The sequence below is a fragment of the Oncorhynchus mykiss genome, chromosome 21, assembly GCF_013265735.2.
Source record: "Oncorhynchus mykiss isolate Arlee chromosome 21, USDA_OmykA_1.1, whole genome shotgun sequence".
NCBI classification, from domain to species: domain Eukaryota; kingdom Metazoa; phylum Chordata; class Actinopteri; order Salmoniformes; family Salmonidae; genus Oncorhynchus; species Oncorhynchus mykiss.
In genome coordinates, this window is record NC_048585.1 from 36,422,865 (window position 1) to 36,443,698 (window position 20,834).

Sequence of the window (20,834 nt, forward strand, 5' to 3'; positions counted from 1 at the left end):
GGTAGACTAAGTTATGAGGGGGAAAAGGACCAAATGATTAGGGTGAGGCACATGGGGTACTAAAAGCTTTTTACACACCATACACTTAGTATTACATTCTTAACTACAGTATGTGAAAGATGGCGCCGGAGAAGATGGCTGCCGTTTTATTGGCTCTTAACCAACCGTGCTATTTTTATTTTTTTTTTGCATTGTTTGTAACTTATTTTGTACATAATGTTGCTGCTACCACCTCTTATGACCGAAAAGAGCTTCTGGACATCAGAACAGCAATTACTCACCTCGAATTGGATGAATAATTTTTCTTTAATGAGTTGGACGGGAAGGATATACTCCAAACACCCGAACAGGCCCTCATCCCCGTCATTCGTTGGAGAAAGAAACAGAGATTTTGTGAGGTTCAGGCGACAAGTGGCTAATCTGCCTTTGCCGTCTGTACTGTTAGCCAACGTTCAATAGCTGGAAAATAAATGGGACGAACTGAAAGCACGTATATACTACCAACGGGAGAAATTGCCATGAAACTTAAGATCTCGTACAACGCTGTGTACTACTCCCTTCACAGAACAGCGCAAACGGGCTCTAACCAGAATAGAAAGAGAAGTGGGAGGCCCCGATGCACAACTGAGCAAGAGGACAAGTACATTAGAGTGTCTAGTTTGAGAAACAGATGCCTCACAAGTCCTCAACTGGCAGCTTCATTAAATAGTACCTGCAAAACAGAGGTCTCAACGTCAACAGTGAAGAGGCAACTCCGGGATGCTGGCCTTCTAGGCAGAGTTGCAAAGAAAAAGCCATATCTCAGACTGGCCAATAAAAAGAAAAGATTAAGATGGGCAAAAGAACACCGAGATGGGACAGAGGAAGATTAGAAAAAAGTGTTATGGACAGACAAATCTAAGTTTGAGGTGTTCGGATCACAAAGAAGAACATTCGTGAGACACAGAAAAAATGAAAAGATGCTGGAGGAGTGCTTGACACCATCTGTCAAGCATGGTAGTTGCAATGTGATGGTCTGGGGATGCTTTGGTGGTGGTGAAGTGGGACATTTGTACAGGGTCCAAAAGGCACTCACACATCTGAGCAATCTTATTTGCAGGTGCATGGCAACAATTGAACACGATGAAGGAAAACGGAAGCCGCACACTGCTCTTGGTAGTATCACTGATCTTTAATAAGCTTACGTATCGGCCTCACGGCCTTCGCCAAAAGCTCTGATGAAGGCCGTGAGGCCGATACATAAGCTTATTAAAGATCAGTGATACTACCAAGAGTAGTGTGCGGTTTCCTTTTTCCTACATTTGTACATGGTAAAAGGGATCTTGAAGAAGGAAGGCTATCACTCCATTTTGCAACACCATACCATACCCTGTGGACAGCGCTTAATTGGAGCCAATTTCCTCCTACAAACAGGACAATGACCCCAAAGCACAGCACCAAACTATGCAATAACTATTTAAGGAAGAACTAATCAGCTGGTATTCTGTCAATAATGGAGTGGCCAGTACAGTCACTGGATCTCAAGCCTATTGAGCTGTTGTGAGCTGTGGCCCATCTTCGGATGGGACCAGAGTGTCTCCTGACCCCTCCTGTCTCAGCCTCCAGTATTTATGCTGCAGTAGTTTATGTGTCGGGGGGCTAGGGTCAGTTTGTTACATCTGGAGTACTTCTCCTGTCTTATCCGGTGTCCTGTATGAATTGAAGTATACTCTCTCTAATTCTCTCTCTCGGAGGACCTGAGCCCTAGGACCATGCCTCAGGACTACCTGGCATTGATGACTCCTTGCTGTCCCCAGTCCACCTGGCCGGAGCAGCTTGACCGTATGGTACGTAAGAAGTGTCCATCAAGCCAATCCAATTTGTGGGAGGTGCTTCCGGAAGCATGGGTGAAATCTCTTAAGATTACTTCAACAAATTGACAACTAGAATACCAAAGGTCTGCAAGGCTGTAATTGTTGCAAATGAAGGATTCTTTGACGAAAGCAAAGTTTGAAGGACACAATTATTATTTCAATTAAAAATCCTTATTTATAACCTTGTCAACGTCTTGACTATATTTCCTATTCAATTATATATCGATTGATTCTTGAAGAATATAACTTATAAATGCCTCATGAGCTTAGTTCAACTGTCACACTCCATGAGAACCCAAAATATAAGCTTGTTTTACTCCAATGTTTGCAAACATTGTAAATGTAAACAAACACTGTATAGCCTCATAACATGGTTAACACAACAATTTTTATATCATGGATGTAAAAAGTGTTGTGTTAACCATGTTATGAGGCAGTCCTTACATCCATAGCTCTGTCTATTAATCTGAGAGTGGTTACATTTCTCCAGGCCCATCCCTCAGCTTTTTACCAAAGTGCCTGTACAGAGTGCCTGTACAGATCCACTACTGCCCTAAATGTTTACATTAAGAATCACAGAGAACATCATATCAAAAAATGATTTTGCTTTCTTGTTGGGCAACCGTTTTGTTATTGTTTCATGGATTTGCCTTTTAAACAGATGCATATTAGAAAGACATCAAAGTGTCACCAACAAAAAGGTAAACAATAGGCCTGTAGCAAATGCAGCATATGGCATTATTTTTTCACATGTAAATAGCACTTTTCAGTAGTGCTCAAAGCATGCCATTGCATGAGCGCATCATTTCTTTTTCAACTTCAATCAATGAGTCAATTTGAGTAGAGTAGGGCTGGCTAATAAGTCCTTAGTTTTGGGGTCATGCTCAGGTAAAACAATTTGGTTAATCTATACTTCCAAGTCCTATTCTTGAAGATCAAGGGGTATAACATGAATTGGAATGACTGTAATTCTGATAGACTTTGGTTTCTAATGTAAATATATAATTTAATCGTATTATTTATTATATGTAGTAGAAAGCAATTGGGTTAGAAGAAACCTACAAAACCAACCCATAAAGTAAAATGCAACATCCACATATGGCCAGCTATGTAAACTTTAACGTTGATTTATCCTGCAATAGATGTTGTTCAATTGGTAACCTACATCGATGTCTTCTTCTAATGCCTCTTAAGGGGGAAAGTAATTTAAAAGTAACGGAATGTAATCAGATTACGTTACTGAGTTTGGGGTAATCCAAAAGGTAAATTACTGATTACAATTTTTGGACATGTAAGAGTAACGGATTACATTTAGAAAGTAACAAACCCAACACTGTCAGCACCCCTACTTCCCAAGGCTATGGAAATTTAGCTTCCCAGGAAAATGTTGTCTGAGGTTGCAACAGTAACAAAGGAGGCGGGGCTTATCGAAGGTTCTGTGTGTACAGTTGGACAATCGGTACCACGTGACCGTTTTCCTGGCTCGCCTTTGTGGCACAAATCGTGATTTTCGAGTCTCTCTATGGACAATAATGGGAGAAAACTGACAAAGACGCATATTTTTACGAGGCTTAAACGGATGTATTCTATTGTTTTGTGGTTCTTTCGCATTTCCGGGAAGATAGGAGACGCCGCCGTTGTTTAGTTTTTAGGACGGGTTTTGTTTATCACATCTCAATTTGGTTGGTGAGTAGTTATTGGTAAGTCGCTATGTTGCTAAGTTAATTGCTGTGCCTGTTTATTTTTATTCAGAATGCTCGTATTGGTTTTGCTTGACAGTTGAATATCAAAACAAAGCTAAGTAGGTAACTATAAAGGATATAACGTTAGTGATTTTCAGAAAACACACTGCATTGTCCGTTAGCTAGCTAACATAACGTTGTTTACTCTGCTAGCCAACAAAGTGCTCTTTTTTTAATACTAGCATTGCTTTGAACTAGAGCTATCCACTGTGTCACAAGCAACAACTGTTTAGTAACAGTCTGGTATACTTTTGTTTCTATTTCAATATTCAACAAATAAAGCCCATAGACTTACCTTTTCTTACCACTCCGCTACACGCGCGTGTGTTTTTGGTGAAAGAGACGTGTTTGACGTTTGTTCAAGCATACAGACTACTGTGTTTCTAATGTCGTTTAGCTAGCCTCGCCAGGAAAGTGTGTTGGAAATACGTTAATTTGTCTGCTTGAAGTAACGCGAAAGCAAGAATGCCAGGTACTACTTTCGAACACCCACGGTCAGTTATTACATGGATCTCACAGCCACGCACTTGAACGCTGAGTCTTGCGTTTTGAACGGATTCCTTTCTAAAATCCCATTCACTTAACTAGCCATGCTAGTTTTCCTAACTAGTTGCGTCTCTGACGCATCAATCCATTGTGCCATGTGAATGGAATCCGACTCGTTGTTACATTGCTTTGCGGAGTTATATAATTTAATATTGCTGTTCCATTTTCCAAAACATGTTCACTGTCGATGTTTTGTGAAATTTAGCTAGCTAGTTAACTCCTTTAGCTAGCGTTCCGTTATGTTTTCCTTGTAGGCCCATCCGTGGTGGTGGTCGCATGGTTATGGTGTTTGTTAGTATTACATAGCTAAATCCTCTATTTTCAACTAACAGTTCGCTAATGTCATGTAACTATTGTTATGTTATAACTTAATGTACAGGTCCTGTGTGTTGTAACCAACATTGATGTTAGCTAACTAGCCATTTTGACAAGCTGTGACACTGGTCTATTATAAACTAGAATTTAATCTACCACCAAGAATTTAGAAGATTTAGCCAAAGTCTTAGTCGAGAATTAAGCATTTCACAAGGCAGAGAAGAACCCGTGGTGTATTAATTCCGCCGATTGGGCAGGGGTCTAAATACATTTGTCCAATAGAAACCTGAAGTTTTGGTTCTTAAATCGTAGACTGTTATCCTAATGAATACACCAGACTAGTAAAAAAATTAAGGATAATCAGATCGAAAGCCAGTAGCAACCTACAGGTGTAATCCTGGCATTGTGGATTGTAAAATAAATACAACACGTGGTTTCATTTGTGAGGTTAGCTAGCTCTAGCTCATTGTCTACACTTCATTAGCATGATATTACTAAGTCACGAGAACTGAAAATGTAACATCACCAAGCAAACGTTGGGTGGGTGTCATGACTAGCATATAAGCTTGCCCGTGTTGTAGCTGAGTAGCCTAGCTACTGTAGCACGCTAGATCTCTATATAGCTACAACTGCCTCTTTTATATACACTGCTCAAAAAAAATAAAGGGAACACTAAAATAACACATCCTAGATCTGAATGAATGAAATATTCTTATTAAATACTTTTTTCTTTACATAGTTGAATGTGCTGACAACAAAATCACACAAATTATCAATGGAAATCAAATTTATCAAGCCATGGAGGTCTGGATTTGGAGTCACACTCAAAATTAAAGTGGAGAACCACACTACAGGCTGATCCAACTTTGATGTAATGTCCTTAAACAAGTCAAAATTAGGCTCAGTAGTGTGTGTGGCCTCCATACAACGCCTGGGCATGCTCCTGATGAGGTGGCGGATGGTCTCCTGAGGGATCTCCTCCCAGACCTGGACTAAAGCATCCGCCAACTCCTGGACAGTCTGTGGTGCAACGTGGCGTTGGTGGATGGAGCGAGACATGATGTCCCAGATGTGCTCAATTGGATTCAGGTCTGGGGAACGGGCGGGCCAGTCCATAGCATCAATGCCTTCCTCTTGCAGGAACTGCTGACACATTCCAGCCACATGACATTGTCTTGTATTAGGAGGAACCCAGGGCCAACCGCACCAGCATATGGTCTCACAAGGGGTCTGAGGATCTCATCTCTGTACCTAATGGCAGTCAGGCTACCTCTGGCGAGCACATGGATGGCTGTGCGGCCCCCCAAAGAAATGCCACCCCACACCATGACTGACCGACCGCCAAACCGGTCATGCTGGAGGATGTTGCAGGCAACAGAATGTTCTCCACGGCGTCTCCAGACTCTGTCACGTGTGCTCAGTGTGAACCTGCTTTCATCTGTGAAGAATTTGCCAATCTTGGTGTTCTCTGGCAAATGCCAAATGTCCTGCACGGTGTTGGGCTGTAACCACAACCCCCACCTGTGGACGTCGGGCCCTCATACAGACACATGCACATTTGTGGCCTGCTGGAGGTCAATTTGCAGGGCTCTGGCAGTGCTCCTCCTTGCACAAAGGCGGAGGTAGCGGTCCTGCTGTTGCCCTCCTACGGCCTCCTCCACGTCTCCTGATGTACTGGCCTGTCTCCTGGTAGTGCCTCCATGCTCTGGACACTACGCTGACAGACACAGGAAACCTTCTTGCCACAGCTTGCATTTATGTGCCATCCTGGATGAGCTGCACTACCCGAGCCACTAGAGTGAAAGCACCGCCAGCATTCAAAAGTGACCAAAACATCAGCCAGGAAGCTGAGAAGTGGTCTGTGGTCACCACCTGCAGAACCACTCCTTTATTGGGGGTGTCTTGCTAATTGCCTATAATTTCCACCTGTTGTCTATTCCATTTGCACAACAGCATGTGAAATGTATTGTCAATCAGTGTTACTTCCTAAGTGGACAGTTTGATTTCACAGAAGTGTGATTGACTTGGAGTTACATTGTGTTGTTTAAGTGTTCCCTTTATTTTTTTGGAGCATACATACATACACACACACACACACACACACACACAAGCTTCATTTACTTAGATTTGTGTGTATTGGGTATATGTTGTGAAATTGATAGATATTACTGCACTGTCGTCGCTAGAAACACAGGCATTTCGCTACACCTGCAATAACATCTGTATGTGACCAATACTTTTGATTTGAATGCAATCTTATGCGATTGCTACACTCCCATGCAAGTCTCTAGCTGGCTAGCTATGGGGAACACACTTTTCATGCCACTTCGATACCGAAGTTACTTTTTCGTAGCAGGTTAGGAGACTAAGGTTAGGGTTAGAAAAATTATCTCCTAACCTGCTACGAAAATCACTTTGTATTGAGGTGGTGTGAAAAGTGTGTCCCAGCTAGCTACATTGGACTAGTAACTGGAAGGTTGCAAGACCGACTCCCTTGAGCTGACACGGTAAAAATCTGTCGTTCTGCCCCTGAACAAGGCACTTAACCCACTGTTCCTAGGCCGTCATTGAAAATAAGAATGTGTTCTTAACTGACTTGCCTAGTTAAATAAAGGTCAAATAAAATTACATAAGCACCATTACATGGCCCGTTGTGTTGACATCATAGACCAGATGTTTTTCCTTGGGCCATGTCACTTAATTAACGCCAGGGTTTCCTTTAGCAGATAGGTGGCTTTTTGCCATAGTTGTTTTTTTAAACGTCTTTTTTTTTTTTTTGAAAAGCTAATTAATACAATTTTCCCCATCATCCAGTTGTCTGGGAGAAAAACAAATCTCATTTGCAAAATAGGCCAAAGGAAACTATTGATCCTCTGTGGCTATATTATGCTCTCTGGTGTATTTTGAACATTGAGAGCGGGCTCCTGTGGTTGGAATGTTTGGTCTCCTGAGAGTCTCACCTTTCCACAGAGGGGTCATAATAGTTTGTAGCCCAAACCGTTCGGACTCTACAGGTGATTTTGTGAGAAGACCTAATGTCTCATTGTTCTGCCCTCACAATGTGTAGGCTACAAAGCTTGGCAGACAGTTTACACTCTTCCAGTAAAGAATCAGGGAGGCACTGGTACCGTTAAGTATCTTTAGTAAAAATATATTTGGTTTTTAACAGATACAGAAAGGAGAACGTATTAGAGAAATCAGTATATACATTCATACAAATAAAGAACAGCGTTTCTATCATGAGCTAGCAACAAGAAAATAAGCCTAGCTAGCCAACATGACTACAGAAATGAGGACAATTTACATCACAGGAAAGGTGCCACAAAACATATACACACACAACATATACACACAATCTAAGTGTCCATACAACTGAATAACTAATACTTTAGCTCTGTCACGAGGAATCTGAACACATAAAATAGTTATTTTTGTCCAAAACCCAAAGAAGCTAAATTCTGTCAAACATTAGCTAGCATGCTAACACATAATGTTAAGTGAATGGACGATAGTTAGCGCAATTCGCTTAGCATAATCGGAATTTAGAACACTAATATAAACATGTAAATAACATAAATTATAGAAACACAATTTGAATTAGCAAACGCATGTCCTATTAACTCAAAGTACTTAAACGTATCTTTAACCAAGGCCTAGTAAGAGACTATCTCTGTTGTTCTGACAGGAAATAGCTCTGCACCAAGAGTTAGAAAATGTAAAGCTACAATACTCAACTTCTCCACTAGATGACAACACAGCTGTACAAAGTCTTATTGTCCAATCAGAACACTCATGGTCTGACAAACACCACTCTATCTCCGTCTAGCTCTGTCACCTTTCACCGCATTTAATCTGTATATACTGTTCTGTACTATTCAACTGTTTCTCATTCTCTTAATAGTTATCTTGCATTACTCATCTCATATGTATATACAGTATTCGATACTATTCTACTGTATCTTAGTCCGTTCTGCTCTGACATCGCTCGTCCATATGTGTATATATAGTCGTAATTCATTCCTACTTAGATTTGTGTGTATTGGCTATATGTGCAATTTGTTAGCTATTACTGCACTGTTGGAGCTAGAAACACAAGCATTTCGCTACACCCGCAATAAATAACATCTGCTAATCATGTGTATGTGACAAATAACATTTGATTTGATGGAGAAGTGCGATATTAGCTGATGTGGTGGAGAAAAATGTATGTGTCGAACTGCTTTGCTTTATCTTGACCAGGTCGCAATTGTAAATGAGAACTTGTTCTCAACTTGACTACCTGGTTAAATAAAGATGAAAAAAAAAAACAGATCTGTATTTTAAACTGACAGTTTGATGGAGATGTTTTATTATGGTAGTTAGATTTCCACGGGGGCGCGGACATCTGCTCTAGGGTCTTAATCCGGCCTTGCACAGGTGTTACCTCCCTCTAAACTAGTAAGCTGCTAAAAGGCTAGTGCACTACTTTTGACTTGTGTGTAGCCCTTTATGATTGGAATGATCTTAAACAAAATACATTTATGGAATTGTATTCAATTTGTCATTATCAGGGTTAATGGAACTCTTACAACAACATTGACAAAGCTACACACACCTTGCACCCATGTTTATCTAGTTTCATCAGTGAATGGGAGAATCTCCATCACACGATTTTCATTTAACAATTTTGATTGGATTTTTTTCTAGCTCATGGCTGAAAGAAGCACAAACAACAATTTCAGAGGGAGAGATCACACAACATGCAACACTTGTAGTAATATCAAAATCAGACAGTACAGTACTGCTGTCAGATAATATTGTGTGAGAGTTGAGTAAGCTTTCTTAAGTCTTTTCAAAATGCTGATGAAATCTGTGTTGTAGATGGAATCCAGACATGTTAAAATCATAAAACAGTTCTACAGCAACTTTTCATGCACACTGGGAACAAACAACACAAGCTTTGCTGTGAAGTCTGGAGTTCGTCAAGGTTGTGTGTTATCTGCCTCTTTTATCACACATACCAACATCTAGGCCTACAAGAAAAAACTGACAAGACTCCACTCCAGTGGTTATCAACTGCAGCATAGCAAAGGTCATGCCCAGGGCTGGTACGGTGACCGTGTGACCGCCTGTGTGGTGGTAATGAGTCATGGCCGCAGTCGAATTCTATGTGACCATTTAATCACTGTAATTAGGCTTCTCTGAGCTCTGATGCTGCCGATGGTAGTCCACTAATGACCAAACTTGCTAACTGCCTTGTACTCATCACTATTGTCCCTCTAATCACTCTGACATCAATATTTTGAAAATCAAATCAAACGCTTAATGAGCTCATGTTCTGTAACATTTCTATAGGCTATGGATTTGCGTGAAGTGTTTTGATCGCCTATTAAAAAGCAGATCCAATCAGCTTTCTATAGGCTTGGCCTACTTATTTATTAACTTTCCTAATATTAAGTTCTTTGCAACAGCAATATAGCCTCACCATTTAAGTGCATAGATTACATATTGTTTTCCCCTACACCCCTGTTCCGAGACAGGTGCATGATAACAGTCCATTCTAAATCAAAACTAAGTTCACACATATTATTTAGTATATAAAGACCATATTAAATTTGTGTAGTCTGATGGGTGACAATATTAACTTGTGAATGATGCCCACTGTTGCCAAGCAACAGCGCATGCTTTTTAAAAACTTTTTCAAGTCAGTCAAACATCTCATGTAGCCTAGCCCATAGGTGTATATCATTTTTTAATGTATTTTTTTTGTATTTTTACCTTTTTCTCTTTCTCCAAATTACGATCTTGTCTCACCGCTGCAACTCTTCAATGGGGGAGGCGAAGGTTCAACAATCTCTCAAGCACAAGCCCACATGCTAGTGAGTAGCCAGAAAACACAACATGAATCTATCTATCCCGCCCAATCAGAGCCGTCGGAGATGAGTGGTCCCGAGGTAGCGAAGACGCCGGGGGGCAGGGCGCCGGGGAAGGAAGGCATGGAGGCTGTAGCCAATGGCCATGCAGGAGAGGGTGAACAGGGAGGAGACGATCCCTTCGCTGAGTACATGTGGATGGAGAACGAGGATGCGTACAACAGACAGGTTGGTACACACACACACAGTAAAATATCATTGTTGCATAAGTATTCACCCTCTTTAGGCAATCCTAAATTAAAATGTGGTGACAAATCACAGGTTACATGGACTCGCTCTGTTTGAAATGAATGACTTCCCCTTCCTCTGTCCCCCATAGACATCTGTAAGCTCCCTCAGTCAAGTATTGAGTGTGAAACTTGTTAGGGAGAGGGGGAAGTATTTGGAATTTTGTATGACTGAGGTCCAAAGTAACTAACTACCTGTTACTCAGGCCCAGAAGCTAGGATTTGCATATGCATGGTAGTTTTGGGTAGAAAACACTAAAGTTTCTAAAACTGTTATAATTATGTCTGTGAGTATAACAGAAATTATTTGGCAGGCGCAAACCCAAGGACCATTTTTTTTTCTGTTGACCTGCCAGCCAATTCCAAGTTGAAGTTATTGAAACCAAAGACTTCCGCCTCCCAAATTGCAGTTCCTATGGCTTCCACTATATGTCCACAGTCTTTATACATGGTTTCAGGCTTGTATTCTGAAAAACCAAAGGGGAATAGTTGTTTATCCTCAGGAAGTCCTATGGCAAAACTAGTCTAATTGAGCATGTGACCGAGGGCGTGCGCTGCATTCTTTTCCATTCCTATTGAAAATGGTTTGCTCCATATGAAATATTGTTTATTTAGAGTACCTAATAATGAATTAGAAACGTTGTTTGATTTGTTTGGATAATCTTTACTGGTAACTTTTTGGAACTCCTGTGTCTGCATTCTGAACGGGTGGATTACTGAACTCAATGACGCCCACTAAACGCACTATTTGGGATATAAAGAAGGAAATTATCAAACTAAACGACCATTCATTGTGTTCCTGGGATTCTTGTGATTGCGATCAGAGGAAGATCTTCAAAGATAAGTTACTTATTTTATCGCTATTTGGGATTTTGTGACCCTTGCTTGGATAATATGCTGTTGTGGGGTGCTGACCTCAGCTAATCGAATGTTGTGCTTTCGCCGTAAAGCCTTTTTGAAATCCAACTATGCGGTTACATTGCCAAGATTCTGAGCTAAAGAATCATGTATGACACTTGTATTATCATGAAGGTTTAATATTTCGTTTTCTGTATTTTGAATTTGGCGCACTGCAATTTCACCGGATGTTGTTGAGGTGGGTCGCTAGCGGGACCCCTGCGCCAGAAAGGTTCAATCACAGATAAAATTCCAAAGACCAGGGAGCTTTTCGAAAGCCACATAAAGAAGGGCAGTGATTGGTAGATGGGTAACGTAATGTCTTTTAACTTCTTATGGTATAGGGGACGCTTGCGTCCTACTTGGGCAAAAAACAGGGAAAATGCAGCGCGGCAAATTCAAAATTATATAAAAATCAAACTTTCATTAAATCACATGTAAGATACTCGATTAAAGCTACACTCGGTGTGAATCCAGCCAACATGTCAGATTTTAAAAAGGCTTTTCGACGAAAGCATAAGGAGCAATTATCTGATGATAGCACAATAGTAAACAAAGAAGGTAGCATATTTCAACCCTGCAGGCGCTACACAAAACACAGAAATAAAATATAAAACATGCATTACCTTTGACGAGCTTCTTTTGTTGGCACTCCAATATGTCCCATAAACATCACAATTGGTCCTTTTGTTCGATTAATTCCGTCCATATATATCCAAATGTCCATTTATTTGACTGGTTTGATTCAGAAAAAAACAGCTGCCAAAAAACAGCTGCAACGTCACGACAAAACATTTAAAAATTGCCTATAAACTTTGCCAAAATATTTCAAACTATTTTTGTACTACAACTTTAGGTATTTTTAAACGTTAATAATCGATCAAATTGTATACAGGTCTATCTGTGTTCATTACAGGAAGAAAACAAACCATGCTACTTTTCACGTCTTGCGCACTCAACAGTGTTGCGTTGCTCCTAGATGACCTACTTCTTCATTGCACAAATGAATAACTCAACCAAATTCCAAAGACTGGTGACATCCAGTGGAAGAGGTAGGAACTGAAAACAGGTTCCTAAGAAATTTAATATGCCAATGAGAACTCAGTGAACAGAGAAAGACCAAAAATAAATAAATTCTGAACTGTTAGTCCTCTGGGTTTTGCCTGCTACATAAGTTATGTTATACTCAGACATGATTCAAACAGTTTTAGAAACTTCAGTGTTTTCTATCCAAATCTACTAATAATATGCATATCTTATATTCCTGGCATGAGTAGCAGGAAGTTGAAATTGGGCACGCTATTTATCCAAAAGTGAAAATGCTGCCCCCTATACCTTAACCTGTAGTGACGCCCAGCCCGTGAACGGGACCGTTATCATCATCTGACACTAATTAGCATAGCGCAACGGACACATCTTCCTAGAAAATATTCCTATTCATGAAAATCACAAGTGAAATATATTGGAACACAGCTTAGCCTTTTGTTAATCACCCTGTCATCTCAGATTTTCAAAATATGCTTTACAGCCAATGCTAGACATGAATTTGTGTAAGTTTATCATAGCCTAGCATAGCATTATGCCTTGCTAGCAGCAGGCAAACTTGTCACGGAAATCAGAAAAGCAATCAAATTAAATCGTTTACCTTTGAACTTCGGATGTTTTCACTCACGAGACTCCCAGGTAGACAGCCAAAGTTCATTTTTCCCCAAAAATATTTTTTTTTGTAGGTGAAATAGCTCCGTTTGTTCTTCACGTTTTGGCTGAGAAATCGCCCAGAAATTGCGGTCACCACCACGCCGAATAATATTCCTAAATTAGCTCCATAATATCGACAGAAACATGGCAAACGTTGTTTAGAATCCATCCTCAAGGTGTTTTTCTAATATCTATTCGATAATATATCCGTCGGGACAATTCCTTTTTCTCTAGGACCGATTGGAGTAATGGCTACCTCTGCACTTTACGCGAGAATCTCTCTCGGAGCCACCATGTGACCACTTACGCAATGTGCCCCCATACGGCTATTCTTCAACAGAAATGCGTAAAACTACATCACAATGCTGTAGACACCTTGGGGAATACGTAGAAAGCTCATTGATGGTACATTCACAGCCCTATAGGGAGTCATTGGAACGCAGCGCTTTCAAAACCTGGGGCACTTCCGGATTGGATTTTTCTCAGGCTTTCGCCTGCAACATCAGTTCTGTTATACTCAGACAATATCTTTACAGTTTTGGAAACGTTAGTGTTTTCTATCCAAAGCTGTCAATTATATGCATATTCTAGCATCTTTTCCTGACAAAATATCTCGTTTAAAACGGGAACGTTTTTTTCCCAAAAATGAAAATACTGCCCCCTAACACCAAGAGTTAATAATTATCCTGTGGATTATTGTCGTCCTCCTGAACTGAGCTGCAGGACGGGAAGGAAACTGCTCAGGGATGTCGCCATGAGGCCATTGGGGATTTTTTTAAAGGCTACGGAGTCAAATACCTGTGATGGGAGAGAGCTGCGGAAGGATCAACATTGTAGTTACTCCACAATAATGAGTGAAAAGAATAATACTAATATTCCAAAACGTGCATGTATGCAACAGGGTACTGTTATACTGCAAGAATTTACTTTTTGGCCTACATGCAAAGCCTTGTTTGGGGCAAACGACGCATAACTGACTCCTTATTTTCATGCATGGCTGCATCATGGTATGGGTATGCTTGACATTGTCAAAGATGAGTTTTTCAGGATAAACAGGATGTAGCTAAGCACAGGCAAAATCCTAGAGGAAAACCTGCTTCAGTCTACTTTACACCAGGCACTGAGCTAGTTCACCTTTCAGCAGGACAGTAACCTACAACTCGAGGCCAAATTGAATTGCTTGCCAAGAAGACCGTGAATGTTCCTGAGTGGCCAAGTTTAGTTTGGACATAAATTGCTTAAATCTATGGCTAGACTTTAAATGACCCTTGCCAAGGCTTGAATATTGCACATTCCAGTTCGGCAAAGCTTTTAGAGATTTACCCAGAAAGACACAGCTGTAATCGCTGCCAAAGGTGTTTCTAACATGTCCTGACTAGGGGGTGAATACTTTTCTAATGAAGGTGTATTATTGTTTTAATTTTTCATAACTTTTAAAGAAATTGTGGATTTTCCCCAATACTTTGACATTAGTATTTTGTGTAGATTGTTGCCAAATGCATTTTAATCCCACTTTGTAACACTGTAAAATGTGAAGAAATCCAAGGGGAGGTGAATACTTGATACATATACACAATATTAATGCTAGGCCAATGCTTCTGACAGCGGTATGAGACAAACGGTTTCTCATTGTTTGGGGGAGGCTAGATCAGCTACAATTTTGTGGTTTCAATCAATGTAATTGTCTGCATATCCGATCCCCCATATATTTGTGTGTGTATTACATACGCACAGTGCATTCGGAAAGTAATCGGACCCCCTGACTTTTTCCACAATTTAAGTTACAGCCTTATTCTAAAATGTATTTAAATAAATATTTTTCCTCACACAATACCCCATAATGACAAATAAAAAATAAAAAAAAAAAATATATATATATATATATATATATATATATATATATATATATATTTTAGAAATGTTTGCGAATGTGTTAAATAAACTGATACCTTATTTACGTACGGTACTAGTCAAACGTTTGGACACCTACTCATATTTTACTATTTCCTAGATTGTAGTATAATAGTGAAGTCAAACTATGAAATAACACAATCATGTACTAACAGTGTAAAACAAATCAAAATATATTTGAGCTGCTTCAAAGTATCCACCCTTTGCCTTGACAGGTTTGCACATGCGTGGCATTTTCTCAACCAGCTTCACCTGGAATTATTTTCCAACAGTCTTGAAAGAGTTCCCACATATGCTGAGCACTTGTTGGCTGCTTTTCCTTCCCTCTGCGGTCCAACTCATCCCAAACCATCTCAGCTGGGTAGAGGTCGGGTGATTGTGGAGGCCAGGTCATCTGATGCAGCACTCCATCAAGCTCCTGCTTGGTCAAATAGCCCCTACACAGCCTTGTAGTGGTTTCTTTGCAGTAATTTGACCATGAAGGCCTGATTCACACAGTCTCCTCTGAACAGTTGATATTGAGATGTCTGTTACTTGAATTCTGTGAAGCATTTATTTGGGCTGCAATTTCTGAGGCTGGTAACTCTAATCAACTTCTCCTCTTGCAGCAGAGGCGACTCTGGGTCTTCCTTTTCTGCTCTTTTGCACACCAGTATTTCTAATTGCACATCTATCACTCCAGTGTTAATTGCTAAGTTGTAATTACTTTGCCACAATGGCCTATTTACTGCCTTACTTCATTTGCACACACTGTATACAGATTTTTCTATTGTGTTAATGACTGTACGTTTGTTTAACTCTGTTTTTGTCACACTGCTTTGTTTTTGTCACACTGCTTTGCTTTATCTTGGCCAGGTCGCAGTTGTAAATGAGAACTTGTTCTCAACTGGCCTACCTGGTTAAATAAAGTCGAAATCAACCAAACTTCTAAAATATGTATTTTTTTCGCACCATTCTCTAAACCCTAGGTGTGTGTGTGAGTAAATCCCAGGAGGCCGGCCGTTTCTGAGATACTGGAACTGGCGCGCCTGGCATCGACAATCCTACCACGCTCAGTCTCTTTGGTCACTCGTTTTGCCCATTCTGACGTTCAATCAAACAGCAACTGAATGCCTGCTTTATATAGCAATCCATGGCCACGTGACTCACTGTCTGTAGGAGCGAACCATTTTCGTGAACAGGGTGGCTTACCCAATAAACAGGTCACTGACTGCATATGAACTATTTCCTCCTCTCTTGGAGGAATTTTCAGAGCAGGGGTTCCTGGAGCGTTGCTTCTCAGTCTCCCTCCATATACAGTGGGGAGAACAAGTATTTGATACACTGCTGATTTTTGCAGGTTTTCCTACTTACAAAGCATGTAGAGGTCTGTCATTTTTATCATAGGTACACTTCAACTGTGAGAGACGGAATCTAAAACAAAAATCCAGAAACTCACATTGTATGATTTTTAAGTAATTCATTTGCATTTTATTGCATGACATAAGTATTTGATCAACTACCAACCAGTAAGAATTCCGGTTCTCACAGACCTGTTAGTTTTTCTTTAACCTCTCTGCGCACGGAACCCACTAGCGGGCTGAAATTCCACAACATACGGTGATCGCTACATAAATAGTCATATTAAACATTCATGAAAATACAAGTGTCTCACATGTATCGAAAGCCTAGAATCTTGCTAATCCAACTGCGTTGTCAGATTTAAAAAAGGATTTACTGCGAAAGAATACGATGCGATTATCTGAGCATAGAGCCCCATTAAAAAAATAATTTTTTAACCAGCACAGGTGTAACAAACACAAAACTGCATTAAAATAAATTGTTTACCTTTGACGATCTTCATCTGTTTGCAATTCCAATGCTCATTATTACACAATGAATGATCTTTTGTTTGATAAAATCCGTTTTTATAGCCTAACACGAAACATTTTGTGAACCGCTTGTGTCGTGAATTCCGTCTCATTCCATTTTTCGACGACACATTCCAGGTAAATAACCCACACAGAACGTGACTTTTCCAGTCATGTTTGGTTTCACTGCAATCAACTGGTTTGTTTGTAACACAATCAAACGTGATGGGCCATTTCGCGGGACGTATTGACTGAAAGAAACCGATTTGAAGACAAGTCATGACATCATTGCACCAATGATTTGCCCGCTGTTTTGTTGATTGACTGTTTTTTAACCCAATGACCACTGATCCTCTTGAAATCTAGCTGGTTAGATAGCCAATGAGCTGAGCTAAACGGCAATACGCCATGTTTGTGTTGCAAGACCAACCCATGTAGTAAGCTTCAGCGTAAAGTGAGTAATTTGCTATTTAAGTTTCATACCGGAAGAAGCTACGCATATTACGCACTGCATTGTTTGGTGAACGAGCAGATTCAGCTGTTTATATATCAATCATTATGGCGACTAAGTCAGGGAAAGCTAAATCTAAGTCTAGATATACAGATGTACACACAATTTTAGAATAAATTGATTGGGAAGGTGAGACTGAGATTGTTGTAGGACGCTTCATTTAGCGATTGTGGAGGAATATTTTTTGAACGGGAGAGGACATTGTTTTGGACTGGTAAGTTCTTATCATGCTAATGCCCTTGTTTGAAATTAATAATATAAAGTATTATTTGTGATTTTTTTTTATTTATTTAGAAGCAATATGTAAACATGTAATGTCATGAAATGTGAGCTGCCCCTCCCCAACCCACATGAAATAGCCTATTTGAGGCTGTTGAGGAGAGGGCAGGACCACATCAATGGCCAAAAATAAATGGAGACAGTAGATACAGCTGGTCTGTTGTAATATAAAAGAGACAGTAGATCTAGCAGGTAATAATAATATATTCAACCTAATATATTCAACCTTCATTCGTTATATTCTCCTACATTCAATTCACATTTACACAAACTTCAGAGTGTGTTCTTTCAAATGGTACCGAGAATATGCATATCCTTGGTTCTGTGCCTGAGCTACAGGCTGTTAGATTTGGGTATGTCTTCAGGTGGAAATTGCACAAAGTAGGGGGGGAGCTGCAAGAGGTTATTAAGAAGCCCTCCTGTTCTCCACTCATTGCCTGTATAAAAGACATGTCCACACACTCAATCAAACAGACTCCAACCTCTCCACTATGGCCAAGACCAGGGAGCCATGTAAGGACATCAGGGATAAAATTGTAGACCTGCACAAGGCTGGGATGGCCTACAGGACAGTAGGCAAGCAGCTTGGTGAGAAGGCAACAACTGTTGGCGTAATTATTAGAAAATGGAAGTTCAAGATGACGGTCAATCACCCCCTGTCTGGGACTCCATGCAAGATCTCACCTCGTGGGGCATCAATGATCATGAGGAAGGTGAGGGATCAGCCCAGAACTACACGGCAGGACCTGGTCAATGAGCTGGGACCACAGTCTCAAAGAAAACCATTAGTAACACACTACGCCGTCATGGATTAAAATCCTGCAGCGCATGCAAGGTCCCCCTGCTCAAGCCAGCGCATGTCCAGGCCCATCTGAAGTTTGCCAATGACCATCTGGATGATCCAAAGGAGGAATGGGAGAAGGTCATGCGGTCTGATGAGACACAAATAGAGCTTTTTGGTCTAAACTCCACTCACCGTGTTTGGCGGAAGAAGAATGAGTACAACCCCAAGAACACCGTCCCAAACGTGAAGCATGGTGGAAACATCATTCTTTGGGGATGCTTTTCTGCAAAGGGGACAGGACAACTGCACCGTATTGAGAGGGTGGATGGGGCCATGTATCGTGAGATCTTGGCCAACAACCTCCTTCCCTCAGTAAGAGCATTGAAGATGGGTCGTGGCTGGGTCTTCCAGCATGACAACGACAAGAAACACACAGCCAGGGCAACTAAGGAGTGGCCTCCGTTAGAAGCATCTCAAGGTCCTGGAGTGGCCTAGCCAGTCTCCAGACCTGAACCCAATAGAAAATCTTTGAAGAGAGTTGAAAGTCCGTATTGCCCAGCGATAGCCCCGAAACCTGAAGGATCTGGAGAAGGTCTGTATGGAGGAGTGGGCCAAAATCCTTGCTGCAGTGTGTGCAAACCTGGTCAAGAACTACAGGATACGTATGATCTCTAATTGCAAACAAAGGTTTCTGTACCAAATATTAAGTTATGCTTTTCTGATGTATCAAATACTTATGTCATGCAAATGAATTACTTCAAAATCATATGTGATTTTCTGGATTTTTGTTTTAGATTCCGTCTCTCACAGTTGAAGTGTACCTATGATAAAAATTACAGACCTCTACATGCTTTGTAAGTAGGAAACACCGATTTTTTTGCAGGTTATCAAATACTTGTTCTCCCCACTGTATATTGAAGAGAAGAAGAGAAATGCAACATATAAAGTGTTGGTTTCATGAGCTGAAATAAAAGAACCCAGAAGTGCTCTTCACAGACAAATCCCATTTCAACTGTACCGGGCACATGGTAGACGCGCCTGGCGTCGTGTCGGTGAGTGTTGACATCAGCAAATCAGAGTTCCTTGTGGTGGTGCGGTTATGGTATGGACATGCGTAAGCTATTGACAACGAACACTATTGCATATCGATGGAAATTTGAATGCGCAGGGATACTGTGACGAGTCCCTGAGGCCCATTGACATGCCATTAATTTGCTGCCATCGCTTTATGTTTCAGCATAATGATCTGTACACAATTCTTGGAAGCTGAAAATGTCCTAGTCCTTCCATGGCCTGCATATTCACCAGACATGTCACCCATGAATAATGTTTTGATGCTCTGGTTCGATGTGTACAGCAGCGTGTTCCAGTTCCCGCCAATATCCAGCAACTTTGCACAGACATTGAAGAGGCGTGGGACAACATTCCACAGGCCACAATCAACAGCCATGATCAACTATGTGAAGGAGATGTGTCACTGCATGAGGCAAATGGTGGTCACACAAGATACTGACTGGTTTTCTGATCTACATTTTCAATTTTTTTTTTAAAGGTACTGGATCTGTGACCAATTGAAAAAGAAAAGGCGAGCCGAGCCGCACACTAGGAGCTCAGATGCAATAATTTAACCTAATAACCATCATTTCGACAGACAAGCTGTTTTCATCAGGGTTGTCTCCAACAGATGCATATCTGTATTCTCAGTAATTAGAAATCCAAATATTAGGGCTTAATACATAAAAAAAAATATTGACAGATTTCCTTTCTATGAACTGTAACTCTGTAAAATCTTATTGTTGCATGTTTTTATTTTTGTCCAGTGTAGATACTAAACCCTCTCTCCTTTGTCGGTTAGGTTGAAGAGGAATTGTTGGAGCAGGAGTTCTTGGAGCGTTGTTTCCAGGAGATGTTAGATGAGGAGGACCAGGATTGGTTCATCCCGGCCAGAGACCTCCCCTCAGGGATGGGGCAGCTCCAGCAACAGCTCAACGGCTTGTCAGTCAGTGACAGAGGAAACGCAGAGGAGATGGCGGTGAGCATGGAACACACACACACAGCGTGGAACAAATATATATCTCTACAGTGCCTTGCAAAAGTATTCGGCCCCCTTGAACTTTGCGACCTTTTGCCACATTTCAGGCTTCAAACATAAAGATATAAAACTGTATTTTTTTGTGAAGAATCAACAACAAGTGGGACACAATCATGAAGTGGAACGACATTTATTGGATATTTCAAACTTTTTTAACAAATCAAAAACTGAAAGATTGGGCGTGCAAAATTATTCAGCCCCTTTACTTTCAGTGCAG

The 20,834-nt window shown here is 40.7% G+C and overlaps 1 protein-coding gene across 9 annotated transcripts in view; it reads left to right on the forward strand.

The window, feature by feature from the left end:
* The first annotated feature begins 3,275 nt into the window (after positions 1-3,275).
* The window catches only part of LOC110500329 (polyadenylate-binding protein-interacting protein 2B), a 31,658-nt gene continuing 14,099 nt past the window's right edge, over positions 3,276-20,834 (forward strand). For 3 of the 9 annotated variants that reach the window (XM_036957717.1, XM_036957720.1, XM_036957713.1), the window contains exons 1-3: positions 3,276-3,553; positions 10,364-10,536; positions 20,381-20,557. In XM_036957717.1, the coding sequence (XP_036813612.1) occupies positions 10,375-10,536; positions 20,381-20,557 (339 nt within the window). In that variant the 5' untranslated portion in view covers positions 3,276-3,553; positions 10,364-10,374. Of the gene's footprint in view, positions 3,554-3,911; positions 4,068-10,363; positions 10,537-20,380; positions 20,558-20,834 lie in introns of those variants that run through there. The other 6 variants (XM_036957714.1, XM_036957721.1, XM_036957712.1 and 3 more) reach the window with 6 other exon arrangements.